Source organism: Temnothorax longispinosus, chromosome 10, assembly GCF_030848805.1.
Source record: "Temnothorax longispinosus isolate EJ_2023e chromosome 10, Tlon_JGU_v1, whole genome shotgun sequence".
Classification (NCBI taxonomy): Eukaryota; Metazoa; Arthropoda; class Insecta; order Hymenoptera; family Formicidae; genus Temnothorax; species Temnothorax longispinosus.
In genome coordinates, this window is record NC_092367.1 from 16,833,517 (window position 1) to 16,845,289 (window position 11,773).

An 11,773-nucleotide genomic window follows, 5' to 3' on the forward strand; every position below is an offset into this window, starting at 1 on the left:
CGGCAAGAGAGGTTTGTGAAATAGAAAAGGACTCCCGACGAGTCCGCAAATTAAGGACGATCAATCTCGCGGGTATTTCGGTATCTCAGAACTTGCGAATCTCGGGATTCTAAACGTGGATAAAAGAATAGCTGCATTCGAGAAATTGCACGGAGAACCTGCGAGATTTTAGAAAAATTCAAGGGACCCCGAAATAGTTTGCCCGGCATTCACGTAGATGCCGACGCTAATTTTTTTATCCCAATTATTTCGAAACGAAAGAAAGAGAATTATTCATCCCTTTCGCAGCGAGCGCTCGATTAGACTCGTTAGTCGGACTCTCTGTATGGGATGAGCGTGCATAATTGAACGGTACTCGCGTGCAAAAAAATACTGAATAGAGCTCGGGCGCGATTCACTCGCGGTTATAAGACGTCAGTCAGTTTCGGTTGCACCGACGTCGGCGTGTGTTAAAGCTGTCTTCCAACTGACGTGTTAATGCCGACAAGGCGTCACGCGAGGCGAACAAAGCTCCTAGGAGCTCCCGGCTCCTGTGGAAATTAACGCGTCACGACTTCATTGGGTTTGATAGGACGCGTCTAAACCTCATTGCACCGCCTGTCGGGGCAGGTGCAGCTAATAATAATGATGCTGGGCGTAAATCGAACTGTGTACGATGCTCGAGGAAGTCACGCAACTTATGTCGCAATTCGGCGAGCGAAAGTTAACATTCGATTCGGCAACGATATCCGTTATTGATTTCATTTTGGAAAGAAACGAAATGAGACATTGCTATTTGCGTTTATATCGGTGATCGCGTGACTTCTCAAAATAAGGCCGAATCCATCTCCGAGTGTTCACCTCGGGAACGGAATTGGAATTGAAACGAATGGAAATACGAAACCGCCGCGCTCTGTTCGCTTTGTCCCACGAACGCGACCCGGACGAGTGTTCCGTTCGCGACCGCGTTTGAGCAACCCTATATATGCTTTTCTCGCGGCGCGATTTGTCCAACAAGTGAAGCCGTGTTAGTGAAGCTGTAAGAGATAGCGTTGGCGTTGGTTAAGCCTTCCCCGCGAGGGGAAAGGATGCGGCTCATTCGGCTGACGGTCTACCACACAGCGCGGGTAGCTACCTTTCATTGAATCAAGGCAGGTTTCCTGTGGTTCATGTTAAAGAATCGGAACTGTAGCCGCAGCGTTAGATCTTTCCGTACTGTTGGGAAAGAATATGTGTCGTGAGTTAAAATTAAAACATATATATCGCCAGCTTGGATTCGCAGAGTCGCCGATGAGAGAGATCTCGCGGCACTCGACCGGCAAGATAAGATTCCGATCATCAATCACGAGTGTCAATTACCCGTAATTAATTTTTAAACGGCTAACTATAACAAATCAGAGATACAGGCTCGATGTATGGGAACTCTTTAAAGACGGAAAATGTGCGCCGTTCAAAATATCGAGGCTCGGACATACGCGTTTTCATCAGTCTTGCAAGTCGAGGTAGACCGCTGTAACACGATATCGCGAAATCGACACCGTTTACTAAGGGGACGTGAGCGCGACGACGAACACCTACATATGCATCGAATAAATAAACGAGGGGACTGGGGCGTATATTACAGAATAGGGGGGACCATCGGTTCTGCCTGCAAAATGCAATCTCGCCAAGATACGCCAAGATACGGGTTTGAATCATAAAAACTAGACCACGTCATCCATACGCGTATGTACTGTGATAGTATATTGAGATGTTAGAAGAAAGTCGAACTTAAAAACAAAAAATCGAACGGGATGCGAAAGACGGAGAGCAAGGAGAAATGATGCCGACAATGTAAAATAAAAACGTGCGGGATGTTAATTAGGTATGTGTGCTTAGCCGTTCAATCGTGTGATCTTGTTTCAGAAATATAGGGAACAAGTCGTGTTCGCTCAGCGATTAGACAGATTCGAGAGGTAATTATTGTTACGCGTGACATTTCTTTCGCGAGAGGAATCTTAGAGCAAAATTACAAATTCTCCCCTTCTAACAAGCTCAATCGACAGGACACATTCGGGGTCGTCATGATAATTAAGAGTACTCGATCTCGTCAAGTTAATGCATTCCTTTGCACTCATTAAAAAAGTAAATCTATTGTACATGAAATGATGTTATGTCTGTCGGAGAATCGAGGTTCTTCGGGAGATAGCATTCCGTAAGATCTCTTAACGTTAAGATTATATTAAAACATTAACGTTATGGTAAAGAATACGAGTGCAAAGGGTCAATCGAAAATATTAGAAACAAGTTATCAAGTCGTGGGGAAAGACGAGTTCTTACTTTTGACAAGAAAACTACTCACTGCGCTGCAACAGCGCTATGTTCTATTTTTTAAGTCATCTGCGGGTAGAACGGTGAAGGTTGCAGGACCACCAGCGATCGCTACAAGCTTAGCTCGTTCCATGGGTGCCACACGACAGACTAGCCAGATAAATGAATCGATTAAAATCAATGATAATCTAAATCGAATTGTGAGACCGAATTTTCGATAAAAACTCAACAGAACAATGAAGAATAGAATAAGGATTTCATATAGCTCTTATAATTTCTATAGTTATAAAGGATTTCGGAGTTTTATAATAAAAAAAGAGCATATATATATCGGACTCTGCGAAATAGATCTCTGTAATGATGCATGCTATAAAGGGAGAGAAAGGGAGGACATGGCAGATTTGAACGTAGAATTTACGATGATTAGATTGCAATATTTCGGAAACTGAACTGAATTTAATGCGACAAGAAAATGCGGATACCGTTTGTTAATTGTACTTTACAATGCCGTATTTGGCGACAAGCGAGAGCGTAGTAAATTTATCAGCGCAACTTAAGCAAAAGCATCTTGTTAAATAAGATCAAGATCATAAAAAGACTGTGTCGTTTAACGTCGATCAAGCGCGAGTCCGATCGAGTTTACAAACCGTTTAGTTAAAGATGAAAATTGGTCAATAGATCCGTACCAAATTAAACTACCCTAATCGTCGCTTCTTTGTGTCTCGCTGAAAATTGAAAACAGGCAGATCGCCGTCTGATAGTTGCACTGCTTATAAACATCTTTTTTTATCTGTATCTTTAATAAGAGCAGACGAGATATAAAATAGATATATAGGAGAGTAGTAAAAGAAACCAGATGGTGTGTAAAGACAGGATTCAAAACATGACGCGAGAGGTAGTTATGTTATTTGAGGAGAAACAGCGTTTTTCAAGTAAAAATAAAATGTTTAAGACATAGTCATTCTGATATATCATTTCATAAATCTTTTGCGTATTTTAAAGTTGATTTTAAGCAGTTTTCAAAAAGATTTGAAAAACACTGCGCCAGAAAATAGAAAATTTCATATTTAGTCGCACAGGAACGAGTCGGGGGTCTCATAATTACCTCTATATGTCACTAACTAGAAAAATAATAAATGAATATAGCGGGACGAATGGATGAATGATGAAATGTGCTATAGTAAAGCGCTACGTGAGACTACGAAGCAGATTCGGAAAGGTTAGAAGCATTTCGTCACGTGGTCTCCATAGTCCCCCATACAATTGCTCCCATCTAAACGGAAAATTAATAGCACAATTATCATCGTAGTAGAGACAATGATATCTACGTAACGTGTTTGTGAAACGCCTCATTGCACTGCCAACGTAATTTACGACACCTGCTCGAGATTATTGAGCGCTGACCCGTGAATGGAGCGTCGCACTTGACGCCCAAGTGTAGAACATCAATTATTTTAACCTTCTAAGACACATACGCGCCTATTTCCGTAATAATATCCTTGTCAAAATGTTTCTTCCATGATTCACATCATTAGAATTTATATATAGTGACTATTTGTAATGGGCTACGCAAATATGTGAATTAATGCTAATTATGTCCTATCAAATAATAATTTAAAACACCTTTTCATTTCTAGAAAGATGATTTTTCATTCATCTTTCGCGTTTTATGGGCTACCTGAGCTATAATAAGTATTATTAATCATATCGGCGTTGCGATGCCCTTTATGTACTTACTCCTATCGATGTTGCGTTGCAGATGTGCAGCTACGCGATGTCTAGCATCATTGAACTCGAGATGCAACCCGAGTCGTAGCAACGTCGGGTTTTGTTCTACCAATTGTGTGATTTCCATCTCAATCTTGTTACCCAATACTTGTGACCTCTGAAAAATAACGCGAATATCTCGATAGGATTTCGTTGTCGCTACTCTCGCATAAAATGTTCGTGCACATGATTTTATATAACAACTTACCTGATTCGAACATCGGAATTCTTCGATAGACTTTGTCTTAAGAAGGGACCTGATGAGCCTTACTATCACAGGCGGGCTTATGAAATTTGTCTCCACGCTGAAGAATAAAGACATTTTTAAATTAAAATAATGAAAAATTATCAGCGTGTGAATTTTGTACACAATAATATGTCATTTTTGTACATACTTGAGTACTTTGAGTGTCGAATTCTTCTCCACGGCATCGGCCAGCCGTTGTGCGGTCTTGTCGTTGAGTCCAACGTTAGTTAAACTTAGCGACTCGAGATGTGTATTCATTTCCAAACCTTCAAACAACTGGATGAACTTCTCGTCCGAAATATTCTGTAACGAGACAATGTCAGTTTAGCATAAAACGCGTCGTTCCCTTCGCAAAAGTACAATCGACTTACTTTAATATTGTTCCAATTTAAATCGGTTAGAGACGAGTCATCGTCCCGCACTTGTTTAATGGTAGCGTCAACGTCTGTGTCATTAGGCGGTTCCATCGGATAAACTTTTGGTTGACTAGCCTTTGTCACCCCGTCCCAGCCGAGTCCGACTGGCTGTCCAGAATTCAGTAGAGACGCGTGATACTGATCTTGATTCATCATAGAATGGAATCCAAGAATAGCTGGAAGGAAGAGATAGTCTCAATTATTTATCTCTCCGATATAACGGGCTTTCAGAAGGGCGATCAATCTTCTTACCAGCAAGATCAATGATTTCTTCTTGGGTGGCCGCCGAAAGCGCCTGTTCATACTCATCCCCGAGATCTATCGCGATCTGTTCATCTGCCTCCTTCTCTTTCGTGTTGTCTTGCGGCGGAGGTACCCACTGAAATGAATGATATTAATGGATCGCATATAAATCTGGATCGCAAAATTTATTTTACTAGTTTTATTCAATCAAACACACAGACACAATGACTTCTGCTTTTGTATATTTCTTTTCCAACTATAACCTCAGATTTCAGACTCTATCAGACTGGTATTATGCCCATGAGCCATGGCACATAGAAAAATTTAAGCAGTTTATTAAATTGACCAAGCACAATCAAATATTCTCAAAAACTTAAGATAGCTTTTTGCTATCTTGGTTTATTTACTTACTGCTTAGGTTCTTTCTATGTATCATGGCCCTTTTAATTTGTAGACTATTACAGTACTCACTTTCTTGCCCCTAACTACACCAGGTACGTATGGTTTCAATTCTGGAATATCAGGTGTCTCTAGAGCTTGCTTGTTGATGTGCTCAATGAGTTTCTTGCGATTCAGCGGCCCTGTGGGACTCTTGTCGCACTCATAGCTGCAACGTTGCGAAGGCGGCATAAAGCTGTCCTGTGTAAACACAACGTAGATTCAGCATCTCGATAAAACTGACAGACCTATTTATTTTTAGGAAATACACTTACATCAGGATCCACCTCCTTGGCCAATATGTTAAGCTCCTCCGGCGTAAGCTCCGCCAGCAGTTGATCCACGTCAATGTCGTCATACTCGCTCAGATCCTTGCCGTACAGCTTGGCCGCCGTCGTCATGGTGGTCGTCTTGGTCGTCGAAGAGGTCTGTAAATCGTCCCATGGTGTTTGATCAACAACCGAGTGTTTCCTCGACATTTTGCAACGCTCTAGGCTACGCCCGGTATAACGCACTACTCTCGCAGATATATCATTTTAACTAGAATCAATTGGTTACGATAATCGCTACACTCTAGATTAGTCTAGACAACACAATCGCGCGTGAGTCGCGAAGACGACGTTTCCGGTGACGTTTCTCGCGCGTTACCTATCGACGTCTCGAGTTAATTAATCGCGGCGCCCGTCGGCCGGCCCAGATCAATTATTCAAAGGGCGCATTGCCCGTCGGAACGGGGGGGGAGGAGGGCGCGCGGGTACAAAAGGCCGTCAACACGGAGGGGACCGCGCCCGTCTTCGCGAGGAGGTCTTTCCCGACCGACTTCCTTTATCACAAAGGCGTTATCGGGCGGAGGCGCGTGACGCCGGCCGTACGACCGCGATCGACTGATCCGATCGCGGCGACGTCCGCCGCGTTTAAATTCGGCGAGCGTCCGGTCGCGGCTGATGCCCCCTGACCCAGATAATTCGGGATCGATTTTCATTGACAAGTCGCGTGCCAAATCAGCGGCGACGGCGGCGGGGTCGATCCGATCCCGCCTTGCGTCGACCGACCGGTCCGGCCGCCGTCGCCGCCCGGCCGACGGAACTCCGTTTTTGGGACTTACTTCGATGACGCGTCGCCGCGCGGTCTCACCGCGGATCCACGTACCCCGTGCCGCCTTCCGTAATGCGGATGGAAAAATTGAGAGCCCGCTTCTCACTTTCTCAGACGTTCCTCGCACGATCCTCACGCACACGAAGGTCGCACTTGTGACGGATATATACGTGGACGCGAACGTCTACGCTGACCAGCCCGTGGCGGAGCGTGGCAGCGCCCTTTAACGCCGATAACGCGATTGCGCCGACGGTCCGATCCTGCGCCCGGTAAAACTTGTCCAGATTCCGGGATCCTCGAGCGGGACCCGTGCCAAGTCTCGTTTCCGTTTAAACGGATGTAAACAAGGGATCGCGGGGTGCCTGCTTGACGCGGCTACGGCGGGGACGGACGCGATACGCGATTTTGACTGTACGTCGCTCGGACAACTGCACCGTTGCACGCGACGCTGGAAGGAGTTATGACGAGTGGAGTATAGGTCGGAGCACTCGGAGCGAAAGCGGGAGATTTGAAGCGACGACGTGACAGCGCGTCGCGTGTTGCATTCGGCGTAGATGCGTTTCAGAAAGGGTATATTGAGTGTTTAGCATTTAAACCAGAGTCGGATGTAGACATTATTTGTATTGATTATTTCTCTGCTAATTATTATTCGTGAGATTAGGAATTTGGAAATTAAAATTTGAGATCCCGAACATAAAATCCTATCAATTCTCGATATCGCGATTTTCAGGGTTCTTGAGATTTTAGATGGTTGTAGGAAAATTAGCATTTCAAAACAACTTTCAGCGCAACCTTCTTGTTAATTATACATTCTCTTAACGCTTCGTCAATGTTTAATTTAGATTCTCGCGTTGAAAATTCCAAACTCAATTCTTAGAAAATTATATTAACAACCGAAATTACACACGTCTAAAGACGCCTTAAAATAATATCCCAAAAATGTTATAAATCATTTTATAATATATTTTAAGAATAAGACGTGAGATAACGCAAGATATATTTTTAAGATGTCTTCTGATAATTCCATATAAGGCATTTTAACCCTCAAAGGACTCCGTCGGGTCGTTTTCGTCCACCGAAACTCATTTTTTTATATTTATTATGAATTTAAAAAAAAATCACTTTTTTTTTTTCAATTTCTTTATGCTAATAACTAAAAAAAAATCTATTAAAGAAAAAAAATTTTTAGAAACCAACAATACAGCTTAAAAGAGGAAAGTTCAAAGAATATCCATAAATTTTGCGGAATTTTTTGAATGATATTTAATATTATTTATAAGTCGAAAGGCAAAAAGGACCCGACGGAGTACTTTTAAGGTGCCAAAAAGCTCGAAGTCTTTTGAGGGTTAAAATGATTTTTGGACGATTTTAAAACATCACAACATTCTCTGGATACATAATGTATAAAATTATGATAATATCAATGTTGCTATATTGAGAGAGAGAATAGCTCGAGTTCTTGAGTTTTCTGTTTACTTGCAAGTTTCATTTCTTTTCTTTCTCGAGTGAAACGCTGGTATCGATTGATAACTCGTTATCGAACGCGCATCTCTCAGTTAATGTCGATCAACTATCAGGCTATTGTCAATGTCTACACAGTCTTATCGGCGCGTATCGTCTGCTATTCAAGACGCATCCGTCCATCGCTCAATTCTCTCGCAATGCAACATGCATTCGAGAGCCGGTATAAAAATACCCGCGCACACCCGGTGTGTGTGCATCCGGTAACGCGCAAAACCATGCGGCACGAGTCATCCGCATATTAATCGAGTCCCGCGAGGAGTCCTCGTTTCTCGGCTGACCGTGAAACCGGCACGTGAATCTAATTTCGCCAAAACCGGCAATTCCCCTTCTATACGATCCTCCTGTTGTTCCCTTGGATCACGTAATCCGCGGGGGCACCCGGCATTCATTGGCGTAATCGCGACCTGACAGCGCGCGGAGCCGCTCAAGGTCATCACCGCGAGAGAGAGATCTCGGGCGAGAGAAGAGGGAATATCGGACCGTGGAGGAGGTGGAGGAAGAGGAGAAGGAACAGGTCGAAGGTCAAAGGGAAGCCGCGATATCTATCAAGGATGGTCCGTCAGAGCGGGCGACCATCTCCGGATCGGCAGTCCCGATCGGATTGTCCGTCGCGCGTTGTAGCGCGCGCGCTGGTAAGCAGCGCGACACAGCCCGCAAAAATAGCTGAGGCCTCCTCGCTGAGGCTGGCACACTCCCAACAGGCTATACTTGGACATACCCGCGCACGCGATTATTTATAGTGAAGCGCGAGAGAGCGCGGCCACTGGCCTTCTTACGAACTAACCAGCCCGCAGCTATACCGCAGCCAGAGGAGACATTCTGCCGCCCGTGACCTAGGCCCGCATTAATAACGGGCTCCACACCCTTGCTTGCCTTGCGAGCCACGAGGAACTTAGCACTTTGCACTCCTCGCCGGCGGGCGTAGCCCGCTGGCATCGAGCGCCTTCGCGCGCGCTCCTTCTCTCGCTCTCCCCCCCGTCCCTCCTTGCGATTTCGCGAACAGATCCTCTCGTCTTGGGCTCTGTCTCGGCTTCGCTTTAAGTCTCTCGGCACCTAGTTCGCCGCCGAGGTCCTTGGACCCTTGGCAAATCCACGGGTCCATTCATTCCAGACTCTCGAGAGATTGGCGCTCGATCGCGTTTTCGGAGAACTTGGACTCGTTAGCGAGACGATGAACATTTCTCATTTCAGTTGGGCTAGGATTTAAGATCTTACGTCCGTTGATTTTTATACATTTAACTAAATGTAAATCCTGGACGGCAAAACCTATTTTTAAATCCGCGCACCGCGAGATTGTGCTCACGAGCGCGGAAACTAGCGAATTATAAACAACAGCGAGCCTGACAGGTCTCCGGAGAGGTGTTGTGCAATTTAAATGAGCTACTAAAAATACATCATCTCTTTTTCGCCGAACGTGTTTCCTTATTTTCTTCTCGCTCGACCAGACGACGATCGTGGAAAAAAAAATCGGGGATACGAAAGTCACCCAGTGAAAGATCACATCTGTCCGAGATATTTTTATCCAAATTTCTAGAGTCATTTTCAATGTTAAGGTGATATTTTGCCGCCTATTACGCGCACGAGGTATCAACGAGACGCATTGAACCGAAGAACGGCCGATGTTGAAAAAAAATTATCTTTCAGCTGACTGTAATGATCTTATTTGATTTCTATCACGTTTCTCTGATTTGTTTGTCTAATTTAAAGACTTTCCAGTGGAACCAGATGCCCGTTACGAGGAAGTAGGTCGAAAATGCTGCCGTGACGCGATGCGCGGCGCGATGAAAAACGCAATCGGCTTTTTTCTCCCCTTCGGGAGAAAAAGCGGGATGGGAAAGCGAGTCATTCGCGAGCGGATTGACCGGCGACGTTATCCCGAGTTAATTTCTAACGGCGATTGATCGGCCGACAGGTGCAGGAAGAGCCGCGAGATCTGCATCGTCAAACGTGACGATAACTTTCGATGCTACCTGTCTGCGCTGGTTATATTCAGTTTCTCGCTTTGCTTAACGCGTATGCAATCGACTCGTTTGAGGAGAAACGCTTTTCACCTGATTATTCAAAAAACGTGGGATATAATATTTTTAAGAATTATTTTTATAAGAATTGAAAAATAACTCTGTAATTAAATATCCACAAATAAAGGAGGCGCGGGCTAATTAAGAGCCGAGCGCGGTAAACAGTGCGCAAATTATTACGTCTAATTAAGTGCTATTTATTTTGTACGTTTCAGTCCAAATTTCGGACCGTCCTCAGCAAATCGATTCAATCGTGCAGCTAGAACCGAATAAATTCTCCCTTTACGACTGGAACCGGAGGGAGACTTATTACGCTTGTCCACATTGAGTGTTGCTGAAGATCACGGACAGACGCATGCACGATTGAACCGATTGTTAATTGCCTGGGATGGTCCGAAATTTGAATCAAAACGTACAAAATAAATAACACTTAATTAGACGTAATAATTTGCGCACTGTTTACCGCGCTCGGCTCTTAATTAACCCGCTCTTCCTTTACTTGTGATGAATAACATTTTAAGATTTTAAAGATATAAAACTTCAAAAAGGTAATTAAGTTTGCAGCGTTAGGACAACGACGTTAAGTGTAATATTTTACAAGTGAACATTCCCGTGGTCAATACGATTCCGAGCCGTCGACAGGAAAATTCGCGTTATCGCCCCCGCCGTATCTTATAAGATAGCTATAGCCGCAAGTTTCCTCCGCTCGACTTCGTCTAATGTACACGGAGCGTGCATGAATCAAGCGATCTTTGAGGTTCGTTTGCGGCGTAACGGTCGTTAAACATCGTTTTATGCGGCGTAACGTACCGCCGCAACGGTTTCCACGGCGTTACGCCGCCAGTAGTATTTATGCGCGTCTAACAGCTGGCGAACAATGTCGGGAGACATATTGTTCAATGACCTGGAGCCGTTTTCTCGAAGTCGCATGTACGTTCGACGGCCGTTGCGGATCGGTATAATCAACGTCGATATAATCATCATCATCACCTACCATCGCTCCGTATACGTTTCTCAGCCGCGCGCGCCAGATCTCGAGCCTCGTGTATAATTACAGCGTGCTGCTCGATATGTAATGACGGTAATAACCGCCGCGGAGATCTCGTAAGTCAGCAGCTCGCGTAAGTTAGATCGCGACGTATAAATCATATTCGCGAGACAATATTTATCTGGCGCGGTTCGCAGTCTGCGATCCTCGGAATCATTTTGTTCTCGCGAGGGTAAGAAGGAGACGCGCGCGTGCCAAGCACGCGCGTTACACAATTCCGCGATTCCTCGTGCCATCGTGGTCGATTTACGTTTCCCATTCTCTGACGTAGGATCATTTTCTCCTGCACATGGAATCCGTATTGATTCGGTCTCTCGATCCGTCGCTCGATCGGGATTTTCCTCTCTCATTTTCTTCCCCTCTCTCTCTTTCTTTCTTTCTTTGTGTGTGTGTACAAACAGATTTCCGCTGGCATTGCGCCAGGCACTCGAACGGGAATTAGTAAAATCGCTTCGGTCCTGGTAACCGCGAAGATTCCGCGATTATGAAAGTGTATCGATATCGGCCTCGCGATCTGGGTTATCGTGTCACCTTTTCAATTGCTCGACGACAAACCGCGGCGGATGTGAAACTCCAGTTAGTAATTAGATCGATATCACGCGCGCTTATATAGATTAAGGATGACTATTAAAGTCAAACTGAACGAGAGTTTGATTGGATTAGATGTGCGTAACCAAAAAATTGGGAT

At 44.6% G+C, this 11,773-nt stretch overlaps 1 protein-coding gene across 13 annotated transcripts in view; it reads right to left on the minus strand.

Annotated features, from left to right (window-relative positions):
* Positions 1 to 11,773, minus strand: part of Tmod (tropomodulin) — a 46,382-nt gene that overhangs the window by 11,143 nt on the left and 23,466 nt on the right. For 6 of the 13 annotated variants that reach the window (XM_071790252.1, XM_071790255.1, XM_071790256.1 and 3 more), the window contains exons 2-8: positions 5,676 to 5,828; positions 5,434 to 5,601; positions 4,972 to 5,098; positions 4,675 to 4,895; positions 4,452 to 4,606; positions 4,265 to 4,361; positions 4,027 to 4,174 (exon numbers count right to left, since the gene is read on the minus strand). In XM_071790252.1, the coding sequence (XP_071646353.1) occupies positions 4,027 to 4,174; positions 4,265 to 4,361; positions 4,452 to 4,606; positions 4,675 to 4,895; positions 4,972 to 5,098; positions 5,434 to 5,601; positions 5,676 to 5,828 (1,069 nt within the window). Of the gene's footprint in view, positions 1 to 1,114; positions 1,195 to 2,320; positions 2,440 to 4,026; positions 4,175 to 4,264; positions 4,362 to 4,451; positions 4,607 to 4,674; positions 4,896 to 4,971; positions 5,099 to 5,433; positions 5,602 to 5,675; positions 5,829 to 6,505; positions 6,923 to 11,773 lie in introns of those variants that run through there. The other 7 variants (XM_071790249.1, XM_071790250.1, XM_071790251.1 and 4 more) reach the window with 3 other exon arrangements.